Source organism: Saccopteryx leptura, chromosome 12, assembly GCF_036850995.1.
Source record: "Saccopteryx leptura isolate mSacLep1 chromosome 12, mSacLep1_pri_phased_curated, whole genome shotgun sequence".
NCBI lineage: Eukaryota > Metazoa > Chordata > Mammalia > Chiroptera > Emballonuridae > Saccopteryx > Saccopteryx leptura.
In genome coordinates, this window is record NC_089514.1 from 7,825,857 (window position 1) to 7,849,196 (window position 23,340).

Genomic DNA, 23,340 nt, shown 5'->3' on the forward strand with positions numbered 1-23,340 from the left:
TTTTGACAATCAGCTGGTCCGCGGGTTGAAGTTTTTTCATTTCTCCCCACTTGTGTTTGCTCGCCAACTCTACTTGCAAGTCTTTCCAAATCTTCATTCAGTGACTTGAACTTATTCACCCACATGGCTGAGGCCTTCAGGTCAGCAGCTTGTAGCTCAAAATTTCTGATGGAAACACCAGGGATGTAACTCAGGTCGGCGCTGTCCACTGCACACTCGTGTGGATGGGTGATGAACTTAAAAAGACAAGTACACTCACGAAATTCTCCAAAGCACACTTTGAATGACTGCAGGAGATTAGATGTGAAGCCCGCTAGCTGCTGGAGATCAAGATGTTGAGCAGGGTCACTTGCTGTGCATGCATCTTTAAACTCTCCCAGTTTTTCAAAGTGTAGTAAACTACCTGTTTCAATGTCAGCGATGAAGAGTTCCTTCCAGCTTGTTTTCAAATGCAAACACTGCTTGTTGAAAGACTGTATTTCCAACGCCTTGCATTTTCACATTGAGCTGGTTCAGATGTTCAGTCATGTCCACGAGATAGTAGAACTTCAGGAACCACTCAGTGTTAGCTAACTCAGGATGCTCGACGTTTTTCATTTCAAGAAAAGTCCGGATTTCACTCAGACAAGCTGCAAAACGGCTGAGCACTTTCCCTCTTGACAACCAACGCACATTGCTGTGCAGAAGCAGACCAGGTTAATTATTCCCAACCTCATCCAGCAGTGTTTTAAACTGGCGATCATTTAAAGCTCGGGCAACAATCAAGTTGACCACTCGAATGACCAGTGACATCACCTCACCAAGCTGCTCGCCACACATCTGAGCACTAAGCGCCTCCTGATGTAGGTAGGATGCAGTGAAAACTTAGGATGGGTCTCTCTTCATGTTCATGAAGAAGCGCTACGAATCCTCTGTTTTTCCCCACCATGAACGGAGCACCATCAGTACACAACAAAATAAGTTTATCCATCAGTAGATTTTTTTCTTTAGCGAACTCAGTGAAAGACTTGAGTAAATCCTCCCCTCTTGTTGTCTCTTTCATAGGCAAAACAGCAAGACTTTCCTCACGTAGTGTGTCACCGACAGCATACCTTGCAATCACGCTGAACTGGGATAAATGGCTTACATCTGTTGACTCATCCAAAGCGAGAGAAAAGAATGGTGCTGCATTTATGTCCTTCACTTGTGTTGCCTCAATTTGATTTGCCATCATGATGGTACGATCGTGAACAGTTCTTGCCGACAGAGGCATGTCTTTTATTCATTTGATTATCTTGTCTTTATCCGAAAAGTTGTCAAAAAGTTCATTGGCAACATCAAGCATGAATGTTTTGGCATACTCCCCATCTGTGAATGGCTTTCCATTTCTCACAATTGCTAAAGCACCAGCAAAGCTAGCCGAATTCCAGTCACCTCGTTGGGTCCAAACACGGAGTTGCTGCTGATTAGCTTTAACTCTGCACAGTAGCTCTTGACATGCTTTCTTCCTGCTGTCCCCTGCTGGATATTTTGATGCAAATGTAGTATGGTGTGTGTTGAAGTGCCGCTTTATATTTGACCGTTTTATCGATGTAATTTTATCATTGTGTATTACACACACTGCAGAACCTGCTCTCTCCACAAAGGCAAATTCCTCTGTCCATTCCTGCTGAAAAGTACGATACTCCTCATCTTTTTTTCTTTTAACCATCTTCTTCATCAAAAGGGTTTCTGCAATTAGTTAGCTGACTACTTGATTAAAAGGAAGGAAGTTTACTTCCTGACCTCACAACCCGTGTACATTATGCATTATCCAATAAAAAGTTGTTGTTGTCCCGGAGGTCAGCTGTGATTGGCTTCAGCCACCCGCAACCACGGACGTGAGCGGTAGGAAATGAATGGGCTGTAATACATGAGAATGTTTCATATTTTTAACGTTATTTTTTTTTAATTAAAGATTTGTCTGTGAGCCATATGCAGCCACCAAGAGCCACACCTGGCTCACGAGCCATAGGTTCCCAACCCCTGCCTTAGCCTAAGTCACTTGCCGATCCTAACACAGTTGTTAAAATCATAATCTAGAACATAAAAACACAACTAAGCCACAGAAAAAGGAAAAGGACATAAACCTACCGCACTGTACACTGTACTGTAGGAACAGAAAAAGTGAGTGTGAAGACAATCCCTTCCCTTTTTATTCCTGTGTTTGGCTTGCACCCCGGAAGGGGCACTGCAAGGTGGGAGAGAGGGGTTATTGGGAGGAGGAAGCTGGAGGCGGGAGCACCTGCAGAAGGTGCTGGAGAGACTGGGTCAGGGGAATCAGGATTGCCTAAGGAACATGCAGGAGACGCTGGAGATGATTCTACCTGTTCGACCGCTGTTTCATCTCGAGAAGCAGTTGATGGAGGGGGTGCAGGATCTGCTGCAGGCCTCTCTCCCTTCTTGAAGAATTGTTCCACGCTAGCCCATAAGTACGACGCTAACGGTATAAGCCGAAACACTCACGTCTGAACTTTAAGTTTTTATGGGAGTGAATGTTGTAAACTTGAAACGTCGGATGTCGAGGCTGTTGAGGACTCCCTGTATTTTAATATGTGAGGGCTAGAGGGCTGGAAAGGGCTCCAAAATGGTTCAGAAAACAAGTACTTTTTGCCAAAATTAAAAACTAGAAAAAAAGTTCATTAAAAACTTATGACTAGGAGGGGGTATCTGACACCCTGTTGGGGGGGGTGCCCGCAGGAAGCCAGCCCTGGGGGGCCGGCGCGGGGATGTGGCCTTGGGTGCACCCAGGACCCGTGGAGCAGGGGCCGGTGAACTCACACCCAGGGCCGGCAGCCGGGGGGAGGGAGGGGCAGTCTCATGAGGAGCAAGGCCCAGGGCTTCCTGGTGCGCGGAACAGAGTGGCAGGCAGGGCGACGACCCACAGGGCCAGCACAGGCAGAGCCCCAGGGCGGCCCCCCGCTGGGCGCCGAGCTGCAGGGTGGTCTGGAGGGAGTGAAGCTGATGCAGAGGCCCCGGCTGGCTGCAGAGGTGGTGCTGCATTGACCCATAATGCCCAAGGGGCGACGTTGCCGGGGGGCAGGGTGTCTGGCTCGCGTGGTTCCTGTGATCACGTCTGTGCCACTCACCATACTGGGCCTGCTGCGGCCCTCCCCAGAGTTTCCCAAACTCTGAAGCAGCAGGAGAGATGCCACCTTCTTCTCTGGTCCAGACCGTATGGATGCAGGCCTGGAGGCCGTGGGTCGGGCCCGTGGGGACACCTGGTCTGAGTGGGGAGGATGCAGGCCTGAAGGCCGTGGGTCGGGCCTGTGGGGACACCTGGTCTGAGTGGGGAGGAGGCAGGCCTGAAGGCCGTGGGTCAGGCCCGTGGGGACACCTGGTCTGAGTGGGGAGACCTGGTCTGAGTGGGGAGGATGCAGGCCTGGAGGCCGTGGGTCGGGCCTGTGGGGACACCTGGTCTGAGTGGGGAGGTGGCAGGCCTGAAGGCCGCGGGTCGGGCCCGTGGGGACACCTGGTCTGAGTGGGGAGGTGGCAGGCCTGAAGGCCGCGGGTCGGGCCCGTGGGGACACCTGGTCTGAGTGGGGAGGATACAGGCCTGAAGGCCGCGGGTCGGGCCCGTGGGGACACCTGGTCTGAGTGGGGAGGTGGCAGGCCTGGAGGCCGTGGGTCGGGCCTGTGGGGACACCTGGTCTGAGTGGGGAGGATACAGGCCTGAAGGCCGCGGGTCGGGCCCGTGGGGACACCTGGTCTGAGTGGGGAGGTGGCAGGCCTGGAGGCCGTGGGTCGGGCCTGTGGGGACACCTGGTCTGAGTGGGGAGATCTGGTCTGAGTGGGGAGGATGCAGGCCTGAAGGCTGTGGGTCGGGCCTGTGGGGACACCTGGTCTGAGTGGGGAGGTGGCAGGCCTGAAGGCCGTGGGTCGGGCCTGTGGGGATACCTGGTCTGAGTGGGGAGGATGCAGGCCTGGAGGCCGTGGGTCAGGCCTGTGGGGACACCTGGTCTGAGTGGGGAGGATGCAGGCCTGAAGGCCGTGGGTCGGGCCCGTGGGGACACCTGGTCTGAGTGGGGAGGATGCAGGCCTGAAGGCCGTGGGTCGGGCCCGTGGGGACACCTGGTCTGAGTGGGGAGGAGGCAGGCACTATTTTTATTCTGTACGACGCCCCCCGGAAGCCGTGACAGAGGCTTACGAAGCTACAAGCCACAGACCTGACTTCGTTGAGGCTGATCCACAAGCTGCCAGAAGCGTGCGTGCCTGTGCAGGAAGGGATGCACAGAAATGCTCCCCGCAGCACTGTCTGCAAGAATACAAAACTGCCCCCGAACCAGAAAAGGGGTGCAGTGAGAGCAGCCTCCGGAACCCCAGGTCGTGGGCAACCACCCCCCACACGGAAGAGGACTGCGCTGTACGAGCAATCAGTAATCGTATACTACACAAGTGACCTTGTGACTTCCAAGGCACGGTCATAAAAAATACTGGCTTGCACCCTGCTCTCTCTTAGATCCACTGTCCCGGGAGACAGCCGGCCGCCATGTCACAGGACACTCAAGCAGCCCGACAGAGAGGCAGCAAAGGACTGAGGCCTTTAGCCATCAACGTGCCTGTGACCCGAGCGAAGCAGGCCCTCTGGTCCCGTCAAGCCCACCGCTGACGCAGCCCCACGCCAGCGTCCTGAACGCCAGTCCCAGCCAGAACCAGCAGGCGAGTTCCCGCCTGCGGAAACTAAGGTGACTAATGCCAGCACTACAGCCTCAGTGTTACTACGGTTAGGGGCGTTTGCCGCTTGGCGCGTAGCAATGGATAGCGGACACCAGTGGTAGATGAGCACCTGGTGCAATCTTAGTCTGCTCTTCCCCAAACAGCGGTCACACTGGCGCCACCACAGAACTCCGGAAGCTAAGGACCTACGGAACTCTGGGGTACCCACCCCGTGCTGGCTCTGCCCTGCTCTGGCCGTCGCTCCGGCCCTCAGTCTCCAGCCAGTGCTCTCCCTCGGCAGTGCGCGCCCAGTGTGGACGCTGTCCGAGGGCGCACATCTGGTAGGACGCGCCCGCTCGCTGGTCCTCACAGCACTGGCTGGAGAGGAAGCCCCTCCCCCTCAGGACACCCTCAGTAACTAGGCCGACCCCACCCGAGGCAAGGTCACAGGCCGGCAGCTGGTCTCAGGGGCCTCGACTCCATTTTCCAAGCACCCGACTAGGAGGGATGGGGTCTACTTAGGCTCAAACGAAGTGGCCGCCCGAGAGAGAAAATGCCAACCTCAGTTCCTGGCACTGTACCCAGCCATCTAAAGGCCTGAGGAGGATTTTATTTTGGTGTCTGAGTGAAAGAACTGTGTTGCTGAAATGTTCATTTCAATGCTTTTTTACTTTGCTTGTTTTGAAAGTAAACCACACTAAGCCACAGAGGTGTATAGTCACATGTGGGGTTTGTCCCTGGGGCGGGGGGGGGGGGTATCGACAGCTCCCTGACTCCCAACCCGACCAAGCAGCGATCCTGGCTTGTGAAAAGTTCAGTGAGGAAAGCTTCCATCAACTCCAGGTCTGGGCCTGGGCACCCACCACCTCACCCAGCATTTGCCAAGTTGCTTCAATTACTGGCTCATCCAAGACACAGGACACTGTCTGTGCCTGAGGTGCAGTGGAGCCTGCATTTCAACATGAAAGGCATCAGTGAAGTTCAAAGACAAGAGCAGGAACGCAGGGAAAAGTCCGCTGGCTAACCGAGTTAGTTGGTCGTCCCCAGCTGGGGGAGCCAGCCCCGCGCCGCGCCCGTGGGGCTCCTGCGGTTTGCTGCTCCTTGTCAACACCCAGGGTGGACCGCGGCTCCTGGCAACAGGCCAGGAAGCTCAGCACCCCCATGCCCCCTCTGAAGAGGGGGTGGCAGTCTCATCACCCCCTCCCGCCAGCCCCATCTTCTGCCACATCCTCAGAGGTCCCTTGGCAGGGGTGTCAACCACTCCCTCTTCCCGTCCCGAAGGGTTTCCCAGAGCCCGGCGGTGGCGTTGGATTCCAGCAGGTCCACAAACACTGCATCTCCAACAGCCGTCCTGTGCGGCCACGGGGTCACGGGCTGCCCTGGAGAGCCAGCCGGGCACGGAACAAGGTCCCCTTTCACTTGACCCTCCTCTGCTCACACAAGCCTGTTTGGCGGGGCCCAGCACCCCATGGGGCAAATGTTCAGGCCAAGAATAGTCTTCATTCTTCCCATGAAGCTCTGAAAGGCTTCTCAAGAACACAGGAAACTGTCAGCCCCTATTTTCTGCTGAAAACAGCTGACATTAAACTTTGAACATTCTATGGATTGACCCCAAATCATGGGAACCAGATTTGCTTGAAAAGCAGCAATGTTTTCATCAGAGACACGCTGATAAACCATCTCAGCATCATTTAGAAAGAACAACATTTTATAACTTCCCCAAAACACCCTGCTTTCCCCCCAAATTACCATATTTCCACGGTGTGTCCTTTGGTTGAAAGCATTCCTCAGGTAGTAGCTCCAACAGGCTCTCTCTGCATACAGAGAGGCAGGTTACAAGCCTATCACGGCATCATACATTCTTGGTGAGAACAAAACATGACCTAAAACTGGGAAAACAAAACTCCTGACCTGTAGCAGCCCCGCCTGGCCACTCAGCAACATTCCGTGACAATTTCTCGTGTCCAGACACCTTCGCACGTGCAGTCAGAAGTAGTCTTCCCCCCAGACCAGCGAGGGAGATGTGGCCCTATGCTATAGCTGACGGAGCGAACGTTCAGGAGAAGTCACACGCGCAATTCACACAGAGCTGGGGTTTGAACCCAGGGACTACGGTTCAGTGTGGTCTAGCGCACCCCAGTGGTCGCACAGTGTATGTCTGATGCACGCAGGCCCTGGTGACACACGTCAGCGTCACCAGTCACCACCTGCCTGCTGGAGAAGCTGCGATGTCACTGACAGCCCAACCCTGTCTCCACTCTGAAAAGAAAGAGATGGGCATCTGGTATCATTCTGAGTTGATTAAATGAAGATAACGCACATAAAAACGATCTAGCTCACTATCTGGAACAGAGCAAATGTTCAACAGACGGACAGCTGCTATTACCACAAAAGGAGCAGGGGTGAACCCTTAATGGGATACACTGACTTTGGTTTACCTCTGCAAGCTTTTCACTAGGAAGGATTTCCGCTTGCTGGAGTGGCAGACAATCTTTCCCCTCTCACATCAGGGAGGACACACAACAGTCTTCACTAGGCCGGCTGTCCTTGAGAATGAACAACTGAATGTCACCAGACCTACACAGTGCCTCCACCAATGGCATCCACCTTGGGACGCGCCAGGGAGGTCGCTGGGATTGTGGGAAGCGCTGAACCCCTCCCCCCCTTTTGCCCTTGATGCAGGACCGGGCCGCCTCTCCCTTCCCTCTTTTTTCTCGTCTACTAACCCCTCACCCCTACATTCTAAGGTCAGTTTCTGCAAGCGGATTTTAGAGTCATGAACGGTTGGGGAGTCAGAACGTGAAGGTGGTTAATGTGTGATAAGCAAATGGCCCTGAGAGGCTGGGGGGGGGGGCGTGGGGGACGGGTCTGCATCTCTTCAGCTTCCAAGGTGACAAACTGAGCCACACAGAAATAACCCATCAATAACCCATCCGTCCAAGTCATTAGCAACTTCCTCTGTTCTTGTGAACTTGATAATGAAACAATTAGACCTCGTTCCACTAGGTGGCAGTAAAACCCTACCGCGAGGTGCCCACACTGCACTAGGACTAGTGCTTACTAGGTTACTCTCAATAATGAGTTAGTGGTTAGTGAGCTGCCTCAACTAGATAATGTCTCTGACAAAAGGGACCAGGCACAGCCCATCTGCTGACCTTTCCTTATGCTTTCCTGAATGTTAGTGGTGCTCAGAAATCCGCAAGCCTATGGCCAAAACAGCCCTCAGTCAGCTCAAAAAGGCTGAAGTCAATCCAAGACCCAGCCAAGCTGCTCAGCTCCTGTATCAGGTTCAAGAGAAACGGCAGGCAGGACACGGCAGAGACTTGGGAAAGTTTTCCCGAGGAGGCAGAATAAAGAGCAGGTCTCAGAAGACACCGTTTCCAATGGCAGCCAGGAGGCCCTGAGTTTAGAAGCAGTCCTGCTTCACCAGTTAGGGGCTGTCTCTGGAAACGTCGCAGCTTGCTTTCTCCAGATTCAGTACGTTGTCCGCTACTCCCTAAAACCAAAGCTTCGTTAGATATTAACCCAATCTCTCCTAGCGCGAGAAAAACAGCGAACAAAGAAAATCCCTCAATATGTACTGCAGTTATTCCTGAATATCTGATTCTAGATTTGGAATAACAGCCAATTTATTTTTAAAAAGCCTCGTGCACCATGTTATGCTGTCCAACGGCAAAAGGCATTCTAGGTAAAAAAAATTTTTCCAAGACAATTTTTAGCTAGTGATGACCATCAAGTGAAGATAAATGTTTACTGCAGCATCCCTAAATCGTGTTTTTAATGCCCTATGACAGGGGTCCCCAAACTTTTTACACAGGGGGCCAGTTCACTGTCCCTCAGACCATTGGAGGGCTGGACTATAAAAAAAACTATGAATAAATCCCTATGCACACTGCACATATCTTATTTTAAAGTAAAAAAACAAAACAGGAACAAATACAATATTTAAAATAAAGAACAAGTAAATTTAAATCAACAAACTGACCAGTATTTCAATGGGAACTATGCTTCTCTCACTGACCACCAATGAAAGAGGTGCCTCTTCTGGAAGTGCGGTGGGGGCCGGATAAATGGCCTCAGGGGGCCGCATGCGGCCCGCGGGCCGTAGTTTGGGGACCCCTGCCCTATGAGATCTGCTTTAAAAATAGTGCCCTGAGTGAACATATGTGTAAAGGCAGGATTCACAATGTGAATAAGCTTCCTGATATATAGTTTACATTTTAGAATCTATACCAACATGATCTTTCACGCATACTGATTTATTTAAATCCTTCAGCCTCTGAAGTAAACAAAGATATTAACTAATCAGAATTATCCAAGCAGAGTTCCTACTGCTTGGATCCTTAATTTGAAAAAGTAGCAGACATGGTGAAACTCTGTAAGGTAATGAATTGGTCTGCATTCATTATACTTAACACACCATAAAGCATTAGGTTAAAATTGATGTAATCCGACATCGGTGAAAGGAAATCATACTATCCTCCTCCTGCATAAAAAAAAATTTCAGTTTCCAGAGACTAGAGTTTACTTAGTGAATGAGCTGGGATTTGTTCTCAGAGCAATAACATATTGACGGGAGACAATAAGAAGTAGGGAGGCACTGAACCTCGAGAGAAAGTCACCCTCAGAATGCTGAGTGAGCGGACAGACAGGAAAGACAGGCGCCGCCATGGCGGAGCAGTCTCTCCCCAAACACAGCCTAGTCTTGTGCAGCGACTCTAGAATATTTAAGACCCGCACGCTATTACATCACAACATTGTTTATTATGTGGATTTTTTACAATACAAACAAAAAAAATACAGAAATGCAATAATATGAATACAGCTAAATGCAGAATGTTGACTTTTTCTTTTCTTTTCAAGAGGCCATGATTCCCATTTCTAATAAAATAAAGAGACTGCACATGGGTAGAAACAGGTTGGTCGTTAGCTCCACAATTTTGCCTAGAAATGATCTATAAACGCATTTTCCCCCTGCTACTTACCATAAAGTGTAAAAAGGGAATTACAGGGAAGTTGCTGTTGGTTCCTACCGTATGAAAGATGCTATCCTCTATTTTAGCAGGGCCAATATATGGAAAATACCTAAATTAAACGTTATTACAAGAATGAAGCAGTAATGAGATTCTGGCTAAAGAGGGCACTAAATGAGAATAATATATATTTAAAGAATCCAAAACAAACAAACAAACAAACAAACAAAAGGCTGTTATAAAAAAGCTCTAGGTGCATTGTAAGCATATAGGTTTTTTTTTCCATGTGTATTTTTAAACAATGGAAGTGTCAAAAAATAGGGTCAACTGTGTTAGACTAAATTACATTATTGTATACGCTGCACTGGATGGAACCTTGTATTATAATTATCATAGAGAAGCATAGTTTGCATCATATTATGGCAATTTATCCTCAATGAAAACCTGTCAGAGTCCTTTCAGTTTGGAATATCCTGTAAACAGTCAAACCACCAGAACATGATTGTACAATAGTAAAGTGTTTTCTTGCATTAAATTGAAGACATCTGTTTAATAATAATAAAAAAAAATGTAGGAAAGGTACTTAGAGCTGTTAGTTTCTAAGTACACAACACCTTAGATAATTCAAGGCATCTTAATCTCCATCAAGAACAAAAAAATAAGAATAATTTTTGTCATGCTGTTAAATCCATCATTACGGATAAAACTGGTGCAAATTGGTCAAACGGATCCAACAAACACTGATGTCCAAGCTGGCATATTGGCAACTAATATGGAACTGGTGGTCAACAGAGGGTTTAAAAGATCTTCCCTTTCTTCTTGTTCTTTTCCAAGGTTCTAAATGTCAAAAGGAGAAGAATCAAAATGGCGGGCTATGTTACAAACATAATAAACAACATACAGTAGCAACAGCTAACCCCACGACAGCTGTGTTGGACTGGCGAGCAGTACTTTCCCATGGAAAAATGTACAGATACAGAAGTAAACAATGAGAACAGTGCTACTCCATACTACTTTCTTAGACACTCAAATATTTGAGAAAGTTCCAGAATAAATACAGTAAATATAAGAGAACAATTCTCAAATAAAATAGTGCAAATAAATAAAAACTCCACTGACATCTAACAGTGGAGTTTATCCACTTTTTTCCTACTAGCGTCTGTATTCTGTTGTTTTTATAAACATATTTTCCTCTTCCTTGGGGAAAAAGTTAACAGAACAAATGTCTGATCTGAGAACGTTTAGCAGTGAGGGTAAATTTTACAATCCTTACAGCAATTCAACTTCTTCAGTTTTAAACGGACACTGAGCGGGGGCGGAGGGAGCCACTGCACAAACATTGCTGAGTTTTTACAAGTGAGAAATGAGCAACTTATTTTTATCTTAAAATTTTTATCCTAAAGAAACAATTCAACACATTTAAAAGATCCCTCTAAATGTATAAAAGATCTTACAGCAGTGTTCTCAATGCTCACCCAAACTGAGCACAACCACTGGAGGGAGGGGACAAGAAACTGACCCTGGTGAGTCATGGAGAATGTTACGAAGCGACCACATTCTAGTTATAAAGACTGTTAAGTCATGGAAAATGTCTGTAGCTAAAAAGTATTACTGCTATCTTAGGCCGATTATATTTACCTACATAAAAATATCATCCATGAAAATAACTGTGATGAGGATGCAAGATAATGGGTGATGCCTTTTAAAATGTTATCCTAATGGTTTTAAAATAATTCCTTAAGACATTAACATACACATTTCTCGAGAACCTGGTATTAGTTACCTTGAAGAGTTCTGTTGTTCTAAAATACGCTGCTGGGCTTCCCAGTTTGCTTTCTCGTCTTCAAACTGGCGACGTTTCTCCTCCAGCTCTTTGTGCTGTGCTTCCAAATTCTTCTTCATCTGCTCATGACGCCTCTGGAGCTAGACCGCAGCCCGACACAGAACACACAACCGGTAAGGGCTCAGGAGGCAGAGGATGTCTCAGCCACCCCACCGCTAACAGTGTGAGCACGGCGTTCTCGTGCTGTACACACAGTCAGAGAACCCCCTGGAAAGCACTACGATTCCTCTTCTGTAGGACCTGCCACCCCCAAAGGAGGGCACTGACCCAAGAGATGAATCTGAAGAGAGGAGAGACAAGTGCAGCAAACTTACCCTGTGTAGCACTTTTGAACAGACATAGCCTATTGCATTTTCCATTCCTCACAAACATGTGGGAAGCTCAGCAGGGAAGACACCACTGCTCCCTCCCACTGTGCAGATGAGCCAGCGGCTTAGAGCGTAAGTCATGGTTTTCAACCTTCATACGCTTTGGAGCAGGTGGAAATAGGAGAATCATTTTGGGGACCGCTAAGGCAGAAATCACCCTGAGCATAAGTCAACTCAGCTAATATCACTGGGTCTATACTCTTCATACAACATCAGAGTGGTTAACTCTTTTGCAGACAGGCACAAAATTTCTGGCAGACCAGTTGTTGAAAAACACTGGTTTAAGTCGCTTGCAATGATCATTAGCTAAAAAGTGGCAGGTACCCAGGATTTGAACCCGTCTCCTAATTCCAAGTTCAGAAAGTTGAGACCAGTGGAAAAAAAGCAGGGAGATAAGAATTACAAGATCATGGTAAGGTCTCCTGATTCTTTTGAACACGGTTTTCAAATGTTAGTCTTCATACAAATCACCTGGAATGCTTGTTAAAAAGAGAATGCTAGAGCCCACCTAACTGCTTCCAACCTCCAGGGGTTATGCAGTAGGCCGCACTGCAATGGCCAGGGACTGCACGCGGGCGCTCTCCCGCACTGAGCAGTGACGCAGTCACGAGCACGGGAGGCGGGTGGGGACACTCACGCAGAGCACGGGCTGCGGGTGGGGACACTCACGCAGAGCACGGGCTGCGGGTGGGGACACTCACGCAGAGCACGGGAGGCGGGTGGGGACACTCACGCAGAGCACGGGCTGCGGGTGGGGACACTCACGCAGAACACGGGCTGCGGGTGGGGACACTCACGCAGAGCACGGGCTGCGGGTGGGGACACTCACGCAGAGCACGGGCTGCGGGTGGGGACACTCACGCAGAGCACGGGAGGCGGGTGGGGACACTCACGCAGAGCACGGGCTGCGGGTGGGGACACTCACGCAGAGCACGGGCTGCGGGTGGGGACACTCACGCAGAGCACGGGCTGCGGGTGGGGACACTCACGCAGAGCACGGGCTGCGGGTGGGGACACTCACGCAGAGCACGGGCTGCGGGTGGGGACACTCACGCAGAGCGGCTGCAGAAACAATGGGCTTACTGCTGGCTTACCCAGTCAGCCTGCTTCTCCAGAAAGCCATACAAAAATATCAGGATAACCTATACCGAATACCTAAGAACTACCAAACCTTCAGAGGTGCAGAAATTATGTATTACATTGGTGAGTTAACATCTTGCATTTGGATAATATAATTCTGCATACAATTTTTCTTCTTAATTATTTTGTAAACCCACAAAGTGACTTCATATTCAGTCCTACTGCACATATTTCATGTAATTCCTCTAAAACAAAACCATCTAAGATCAATTTAAGCAAATTTGAAGTAACACTTTCCTGATGATAGCAAATGAGTTACTAAGAAAATATCAGAAAACAGGAAAGAAAGAAAATGCCTCTGGTTACTTAAAAAAAACTGCAAGGGAATCAAATAAACAATTCAGAATAGTTACCTCCAGGAGGAGGGCAGATCAACACGGATGAGCCTTACTTTATTCACAGGTGCTCATCATTCCTTACCTTTACATTTCTCTTACAAAGTATCTCTTCTGTTAATTGCATGTGTATAAAAAGTACAAGTACCTCACTCTCAAAAAACCCCGGGGGTAGGATGTATTTAAAAATTCATAATTTCTCAGATTGTAGAGAGGAAATACTACTTAAAAGGTGTCTATACTATATTTACAGAACACCTCCTGTGCTATCTAAGGTAGTGCCTATAATCAAACACATTACTATATTTTGCAGAAAAATATATAAATATTCAAATCAAGCAAAATAAAAGTATTAGTTCTATGTCTGGTTTCAGTGTTCAGAGCATTTTAGGATTTGAAATTGTGGACACATGATTGCAGATTTTTAGTGACTAAGAGCCAACAAAGAATGAAGTGGGTTCGAACAACGGCTGACAACTAAGCAGCACTGACCGAGTTAATCTACCCGTCCTCTCATGGAGAGAGGGAGCTGCACACGAGGATCTGCCGAACGGCGCTGTGCTGTGCACTGAATGGCTGATGGAGAAAGGCGTTTAGAACTGTGCCTGGTGCACTGTGCCGCTGGACGTTAGCAGCTTGCTCCATATAGTTCTAGTACAAATGAACTTGAGAAGAAACTGTATTAAACAAGGTTAAGAAAGTTTCTTCCCCTATACATCTGCTGTGTCTAAGGCTTACAGCACCGGGAGAAACAGCCCAGATCTCTGCAGGGAGCTCCTTTCAATGCTAAGAAAGATCTCATCCCTCCAAAGACTGAGTTTCTCCAAACCCTGTTTCACCCTTCACAACAGTCCCAAACACTCTGGAGGGCTTCTCCAGCTATAATCTCATGATTGTTTCTACTTACTCTCGGGAGCAGGTCCTATAATATTTCTGTATGAAATGTAAATGAATCTACTTTTAGGTTTTCAACGGAAGATCTAGGCGGAGAAAACACTTGCGGTTCCTCCTGCTGCTATCTCCCTTCTGATCTAGATGTACAGGTTAGTGCCTGGACAGACGCAGAGGGACAGATGGAAGAACAGGCTGATGCCCAGTCACCTAAGAGAATTCTAATGTGGGACAAAAGCATTTCCTCGGAATTACTGAATCCTCTCCTCACTCCACGCACCCCCCACCTACTTAATGAACTAGACTGTTGCTTATGTATTAAGTCAAAGAGCGTTTCAGTACGTGTTATGCAGTAATTAAAAAAGTAATGAGAATGTTCGTAATGACCATCTATTGTTGTTCTAAGATCTTTGAGCATCCTAACAATCATTATTTTAAACTTTGCATCCGGACCATCTATAAAGATGTAACAAAATAGATGTAAATTTCCTTAAATATTTCATATTAATGTCATCTCATATATTTAAAAATAATTTTTGTCTAACTAGGCGGTGGCACAGTGGACAGAGCATCAGACTGGGATGCAGAGGACCCAGGTTCGAGACCCCAAGGTCGCCAGCATGAGCGCGGGCTCATCTGGTTTGAGCAAAGCTCACCAGCTTGGACCCAAGGTCGCTGGCTCGAGCAAGGGGTTACTCGGTCTGCTGTAGCCTCCACCCCCCCACTCCCCGTCAAGGCACATGAGAAAGCAATCAATGAACAACTAAGTTGTCGCAACAAAAAAATGATTGATGTTTCTCATCTCTCTCCATTCCTGTCTGTCTGTCCCTATTTATCCCTTTCTCTGACTCTGTCTCTATAAAAAGATAAATAAAATAATTTTGAACACAATAACCAATCTATACTAAGAAAACTCCACACTGAAATCAATGATCTATTTTGTATTAACCCATGAGTTCTTTACAAGAGTATCACATTCCTTCATTTTCTCCCCTTTGACTGTAACTTACCCCTCATCCTTAGTTCAATGAAGGATGGCTCTTCTTTCTCACACACATGCAAACAAATTTGATCTAACATTACTTTTTATTTTTACATCCACTCAAAACTCAAAACTCTGATCTTTACCTTTCTTATTCAGAATATATAGAATGTCTTATAATCTCACTTATTTATTTATTTATTTATTTTTAGGTGAAAGGTGGGGAGATAGGCAGATTCCCACATGCGCCCCAACCAGGATCCACCTGGCAACCCTGTCTGGGGCCGATGCTCAAGTACCAAGCTATTTTTAGTGCTGGAAGATGACATGCTCAGACCAAGCTATCCTCAGTGTATGGGGCCGTGCTCGAACTAATGAAGTACTGGCTATGAGAGGGGAAGGGGGGAAGGATGGGAAGAGAAAGAAGGATGGGAGAGAAGCAGATGGTCACTTCTGTGTGCCCTGACCAAAATTCAAAGCTGGGATGTCCATATACTGGGCCAACACTCTATCCACTGAGCCACTGGCCAGGGCAATTTCATTTTTTATAACTTACTAATTCATTATAAGTATTCTATTATGTCTTTCAAACAAATATACTTGTGTCCACTTACATAATAAAGTATGTATTTTATTATAAACACAGTGCTTACTTTTATTTCTGCATTTTATTACATTTGAATGTTACATTTAATTTGGAAAAATATTTATAGAAAGGTTATATTATCTATGAATTTTATTAACGATATTATTCTGAAAAGGGGTGTTGTGTCCGTAAGTGGAAATAATAAAGTTAATTACCTCAGCTTCCGAGTCCTTCAGTTTCTGAACCTTTTCTTTGACCTTCATCTCAAACACCTGCTCCATCTCCATCTCCATCTTCTTCATCTTAGCTACATGCTCCCTTCTCTCTTCTTCCATTTGTGCCAGGGGGCTCCTGTTACGGATATGAAGAAGAATCATTACACGTCCAGAAATAAATGTTAACACCAAACTCTGAGTGATGAAAGCAGGTGAGATACTGTATGACATTACTAAAATCACTGCTTTCTGCTTCTATGACCCCAACATCATTAGGAAAATATGGAAAAAACTAAACATAAGAGTTAGGTCTAAGATCGGTTTTAAATGAGAACGGCTTGTGCCTTTGCCAAAGACTAGTAATGCCTGTGTGCTTTCTTGTGAAATGTACAGGCCATGTGGAGACATGACTCCAAAAAAGGGGAGGGGGACATCTTCTTTTCCACTATGAGGGATGTTGGCCACTACAAAACCATACTGCTGCTCTGAGAACTTGCCTTTCTCCTTAGTTGTACAGATAGACGATCCTTCAGGAGTGTCCTTTAATGGTAGGTAACACCCGGCTACAAATGTGTCAAAATTGTTAAAATGGTTTTCATCTAACTCAGCGGTCAGCAAACTCATTAGTCAACAGGGCCAAATATCAACAGTACAACGATTGAAATTTCTTTCGAGAGCCAAATTTTTTTAACTCAAACTATATAGAGGCGGGGTCACGGCTCTGGCCGCAGCGCGAGGTCCCCGAAGCTGCGGGTCCCGCTGTGGGTGACTCTGCGGGTCGCTCTGCACGCCGCGCAGGCTGAGGACCCGTCTGGCTGTGGGAGTCTCGCTCGAAGCGTGGGAGGCGCCCGCCACACGTGGTCAGACGTGGGAACCTCTGGCTCTGACAGGCGATGTGACCTGTGGCCGAGGCGGTGGTCCTAACACGCGGCCGAGTGTCAGTGTCAGTGGATAATTGTTTCCATGTCACTGTATTCCATCAAGTACTAGGAAAGGTAACGGTTTTATCTCTCTAGGAGAAGGATGGTAATGAAGATAATTCAAACGATGGGACCCAACCATCTAAAAGGAGGCGAATGGGCTCAGGAGACAGTTCTAGGAGCTGTGACACTCCAAGTCAGGATCTCAGCTTTAGTTCCTCTCCAGCAGAAAACTTGATAGGGTACAAGTGGCCACCGGATGAGACAGGAGAATACTACAAGCTTCAAGAACAAGTTAGTGAATATTTGGGTGTGACCTCCTTTAAATGAAAGTATCCAGATTCAGAGCAACAAGATTTGTCTCATAAGGAGAAACTCTACCTGAGAGAGTTAAATGTCATTCCAGAAACTCAGTGCTCTCTGGGTTTAACAGCATTGCGCAGTGATGAAGTGATTGATTTAATGATTAAAGAATACCCTGCCAAGCATGCTGAATATTCTGTTATTCTACAAGAGAACGAACGTCAGTGAATTACAGATCACTATAAGGAGTGTTCTCAAATGCGACAACAGAATACACAGAAAGCAGAAGCCAGCAAAGTGCCTGAGTACATTAAGAAAGCTGCCAGAAAAGCAGCCGAGCTGAACAGCAACCTGAGCAGGGAGCGCATGGAGGAGACGCGCTGACTTCCACCTGCAGACACACGCCATTCAGGTGCCGCAAGGGGAGTACAGAGTGCTACCCACAGAGCGGACCAAGGTCAGCTCCTACCCAGTGGCCCTCATCCCCGGACAGCTCCAGGAATATTACAAAAGGTACTCGCCGGACTAACCGTGCTATTTGCCATTAAACACGGCACTGTATGAGCCCCCTCTGGACCCTGAGCTCCCTGCTCTCGACAGTGAGAGTGACTCAGATGATGCTGAGGACGGTCGAGGGGACAAGAAAAGGAGAAATAAAGGCACTGCGGACAGCTCCTCCGGCAACGTGTCCGAGGGCGAGGGCTTCCCGACGGCCAGGAGGAGGCCTCCCCGGGAGACAGAGGCCCAAGGACAAAGTCACCACGCCCCGGAAGGACGCTTTGAGACGCTCTGTACTGTCCAAGTCAGTTCCTGGGTACAAGCCAGAGGTCATTCCAAATGCTCTATGTGGAACTTGTCTGAAGGGTAAGGAGTCCAACGAGAAAGGGAAGCCTGGACCTCTCACACACTGCTCCCAGTGTGAAAACAGTGGCCCTCCCTCTTGCCTGGACATGACCAAGGAGCTTGTTTCTGTCATTAAGACCTGCCCATGGCAATGTATGGACTGTGAAACTTGCATTATTTGTGGACAGCCCCACCATGAAGAGGAAACAATGTTCTGTGATGTGTGTGACAGAGGCTATCACACTTTTTGTGTGGGCCTTGGTGCTATCCCATCAGGTCGCTGGATTTGTGACTGTTGTCAGCGAGCTCCCCCAACACCCAGGAAAGTGGGCAGAAGGGGAAAACAGCAAAGAGGGGTAAAATAGATTTTGACCCCCAATACTTATGTAATACCACTTAAGTGAATTATTTGGTGCCAATTTAATTACAAATCTCATTTTTATGCTAATAAAAGATTTTTGAAATTAAATATGTGCTTAGAAAAAAAAAACTATATAGGTAGGTACATTGTTATTAACCTAATTAGGATACTCCTAAGCTGGCCTTTGAGCCACACGCAAAGGGCCCAAGAGCCGTCATGTGGCTTGCAAGCTGCGGTTTGCCGACCACTGATCTAACTTATGATCCTCAACAACCCCAAGTAAACAAAACACAGGGCACAGGCACTGTTACCAAGAACACCAGCCGATCCCCCGGTGACCTCATACATCGCTCTCCCATCCCGTCATGAACCCACCACAGCCTGAAATACTCACAGGGTCCCGTGAAGCTACCCACTGTGTAGTTACTCACGCCGCTCTCACATAAAAAATCCTAACTCCTTCTAATTTACTTGCGTAAATATACAATAGGAACAGAGACAGTACAGAAGGTAACCAATACTACATTCATCTAAATATTCCGTTTGTTTGATCCTGTCCCTTGTTTCTATATAATCTCTTAGTGAAAACTCTATCAGAAATGTTTATTTAAAAAAGACACAGTAAAAGATAGAAACTCTATGTTTAGTCTCCTTAAAGAGGCAATGAGATGTTTATCTTACAAGTAAAAATGGGTTAAGAGATCTGGATAGTAACTGTTCCCTTAAAAAAAAAAAGCATTTTCTAAAGGAGCTATTTGATTTCTAGTTGGGGATCTATTAACAGTGTGCTGTACAGATAATAAAGATGGTGGCCAATGACCAAAAGAGAATAAGGCAAGACTTTCTCTTGAGAAACAAGGTAATAAAACATTTCCTCCAACAATTCCACAGTAAAATAAAAATCTGCCAAAATAACAATATAAAGTTCTGTTATGTATCAATAGCCCAATTTTCTACTGAGTAGCCAAAAGAAACTTGATGAAAATGAAACAATATAATTATGTCCTCCATAAATAATACCTTTTCTTAAGGAAACGATGTATACTTACTTAGTAAGCTGCCCTTTATTCTTGTTATTATCAACTCCATTGTAAGTCACAGCTGCCAGTTTCCTGCTCCGGTAGTTCTCATAGTGTACATTATTAGTGACATCTTTCAAGTCCTGCATATGTGTTCTGTCATAAGTAAATAACAGAGCAAGAGTTTGCTTCTATGGAAAGGCAGAGCAAGATACATACAATGCACCAACTTGACACCAATGGAAATTTAGGTTCCAAGTGAGAATTTAAGAGCCATAAAGCCCTTCAAAGCAGTTACTAGGGATGACAGTTCTACAGAAGAGTATTTATTTTTATACAGTAAGTCCTCACTTAACATCATTCTGCGACTTTAACAACACTATAATAAAATGACATTGACCAAAATGACATTATTAGAGGATCTGCTGTATATATTTTATTTTACTAAAAAAGGGAAAATAAATTAGCTTCTACTGAAGCTTAGAAAACCTCAAAATATTTCTTTTCTTCTAGCAGGATTCATATTTGAATTTTTACTAGGGTAATAAATTTACAGGGACACTTTAGATCGCATCAAGTTGAATTCAAACTGAGGATTTAATTTAGAGTAAATTTCTGTTCATTCAAACTGTCCAGTGAATGTGGTTTGTGGTTAAATGAATGTTTGCTCATAGCATTTCCATAATATAAAACCAATATAAAATACACTGCACAATACAGAAGATGGTTCACTCCTCAGTGACCCGAGATGCTAACGACACCGAGCTGCTGCACGGCTCCCTCTGAGGCAGGTCTCAGACACGCGTGGTGGGCAGCACTCTATCCTTTGATCCCTCCTTCCCTCTCCGCTCACTCCCGCGCCTGCCGTCTCCACCACTCCACCAGAACTCCCTCTGGGAGAGGGACACAAAGCTGCGCTCTGTCCTCGCCCTTCCTTCCCGGCATGCACTACTTCCCCTCTGAACGGAACGTGAGGTTCAGTTACTGACTCAGTTCCTACAGCTGACATTTTCATGCAGCTCTGTGATAGACAGTTTCACCCCTCGTGACAAGCCTGGGTTTTCTGTAAGTGTCTTTCCTCTCTTGGCACTCTGCCCCTGGATGAACCTGGCTTCTCCTGGCCACCAGTTACACCTACTGCCCTACGCTCCCCACTCCAGCCAGTCAGGCAGCTCCTTAACCCCACACAGCCAGTGGCTGCGAGAAAATATGCTAATTTGTCACTGGTTCTCCGATGCTGGGGACCTTCTCTTCTCAGCCTTTGAGTCAAGACACTCTTACTATGACAATCTCTCCTTGGTTGTCACTCAGGTTTTTTTGGCACCAGTGTATGTTACAGGTGATACCACATAACCTCTTCAACTGTAAGCTCCCTCAAAAGAAATGTCGGCAAAACCTAGTATCCCTTCACGTGTCCCAAGCCTTTCACATCAAAGAAGCGCGAGAAGCCTTTCCCTTTCTCCTTCCCATGCCCCCGTCAGTGTTAAAACCTCAACAGAAAGAACACGACAGAAAGCTTTTCCTGTACAGCCTAGCCACACAGCCTCTTTCATTTCTGCAAGTGACTTCCAGCCCTGGAGAAACCCTGCAGGCTGTCTCCGGGCGTGGCTCACTGCGGGCCAGAATGAAGATGCCGCTGCAGAGGAGCTGCATTTACAGAAGGCAAAAGCAAATCTGCCCCACTCGGCATTTTTCAGGGAAAGAAATGGTTATTTTCTTCATTACTCACACTTACCTTATCAACATATTTCTTAGAATTGTGAAGTCACAATGTTCACCATTTTCAACTATAAAAAAAAAAAAATAGATCACATACATTATTTCTATTAACCCCAGTCCTTCCAAAGGAAATTTCACAGGAAAGTGGGGTAACAACGATAAAATATGCAAAATAGCTCAAATTAATTTTTCATTAAGGTCTAACACTGTAACACGGTACTTAATTGAAGGCTGTGCCAGGCAAGTATACAAAAATATTGCTTTATTGTCATTTAATCCTCAGTGATAAAATATATATATATATACCTAACAAAATAAGTGCTTCAGAGTAACATTTTTTTTTTTTTTCTTTTTTTTTTTTCATTTTTCTGAAGCTGGAAACAGGGAGAGACAGTCTGACAGACTCCCGCATGCGCCCGACCGGGATCCACCCGGCACGCCCACCAGGGGCTACGCTCTGCCCACCAGGGGGCGATGCTCTGCCCATCCTGGGCGTCGCCATGTTGCGACCAGAGCCACTCTAGCGCCTGAGGCAGAGGCTACAGAGCCATCCCCAGCGCCCGGGTCATCTTTGCTCCAATGGAGCCTTGGCTGCGGGAGGGGAAGAGAGAGACAGAGAGGAAAGCGCGGCGGAGGGGTGGAGAAGCAAATGGGCGCTTCTCCTGTGTGCCCTGGCCGGGAATCGAACCCGGGTCCTCCGCACGCTAGGCCGACGCTCTACCACTGAGCCAACCGGCCAGGGCCCAGAGTAACACTTTTGACATTTTGAAAGAGGTGGTCTTAACTTTTTCCTCTATTGGTAGAGAATACTCCATAATAAAATGCATTTTAGAAGTTTAGTGTTGGGAGCGGGTACGAGGAGAATCGCCCTCCTTACGGTAACTGAAAAGTAAGCCAAGAACTTTAAGTTCTTTATTTTTCAAAAATGTATCACTTATAGGAACCCCCTTTTGGGGGGGAGACCAAAAACTAGGGATATAAGCAAATTCTTCAGTGCAGATTTCAAGAGTAGTACAAGTTCGGAAGCCTCAGCTCAGCAACTGAAGGTTACCCGGGACAACAAAGCTGAATGAGTATGTTGTCACTGGTAAGGAAAGTCACTGATAAGGACAGTCAGTTGAAATGATAACCTAAAAATTACGGAATTTTCCAGAGTAATAACAAATAGATAACACAAATCCTGACTCAATCTCGGTTCCAAGTTACAATAATACAGAAGATCTTAACCTTTTTATTAGGTTAAACCAATTAAACCAATAAAATACACATCTATATTGCCAGCAGACTTCTGATATCTGATGTTGTAGCTAAGATTTTATTGATGTTTAAAACTCCTTATAAAATTAATAGAGGACCTCTTAGTGACTTGTTTTACTCTAAAGATTTGATGCCAAAAAAAGGAAACTTGTGGTCAGGAAAGCAGACCGAGAGCTTGAGCCGGGCTCATGAACGTCGTCCTCAGCCGTCCTCAGGGTCCCAGATCCACCTGAGACTCAGACGCAGGTCAGAGAGCCTTGCTCCAAAACTGTTTTCAACCTCAGAAAGTTTACTAGATCTCTTAGAAGCATTCTTTGGATCCCAGGTAAAGCGTCCCTTCAGTTTAACTATGTTTTCAAAAGAGAAAACAGAAACAGGGCTGATGACGAGGTGGGGGTGGGAGGCTGGGGAAGGACAGCGACGTTTCCAGCGTTGCAGCGTTAGCATTAACACGGGCTTGCCTGACTTAGCAGGGCACAGTACCTGCGAAACCGGAATGTTTCAGAAAATGAAACAAAGTGACACTGAATTCACAACTACCTTTGAAAATCTTGAATATATCAATACAGTGAGGATACTGTACTATACATACTATAAATACAACTGATCACATTTTTGAGCTCTTATAGAAAGCTGTTCACTAAAGAAAACCTTACCTTCAGCAACACCCCAAGGATACTGCCTTCCTCTGACCCTTTTGCCATTAACTTCAATGATAGTATTACTACCTACCACAGCAAGAGGTAAACGGTCCTATAAAACAAAGTATTCTTGTTCAAACACATCTCTGTAGTCTCACACATTCAAGAATAAAAAAGTTACAATACTCAACAGATTAGCCAAAAAAATGAGTCTCTACCTTCACTTTTACAGGGCATTCAATCACTGTTCAGTAAATTGCCATACATGGT

At 46.5% G+C, this 23,340-nt stretch overlaps 1 protein-coding gene and 1 pseudogene across 1 annotated transcript in view; one reads left to right on the forward strand and one right to left on the reverse strand.

The window, feature by feature from the left end:
* Positions 1-9,418: 9,418 nt before the first annotated feature.
* Positions 9,419-23,340, reverse strand: part of SEPTIN7 (septin 7) — a 46,654-nt gene continuing 32,732 nt past the window's right edge. Inside the window, exons 8-13 of the mRNA XM_066354443.1 lie at positions 23,086-23,182; positions 21,189-21,240; positions 19,484-19,609; positions 16,008-16,143; positions 11,431-11,570; positions 9,419-10,484 (exon numbers count right to left, since the gene is read on the reverse strand). Of these exons, the coding sequence (XP_066210540.1) occupies positions 10,445-10,484; positions 11,431-11,570; positions 16,008-16,143; positions 19,484-19,609; positions 21,189-21,240; positions 23,086-23,182 (591 nt within the window). The 3' untranslated portion in view covers positions 9,419-10,444. The remainder of the gene's footprint in view (positions 10,485-11,430; positions 11,571-16,007; positions 16,144-19,483; positions 19,610-21,188; positions 21,241-23,085; positions 23,183-23,340) is intronic.
* On the forward strand, positions 17,084-18,438 carry LOC136384002 (PHD finger protein 10 pseudogene; annotated as a pseudogene).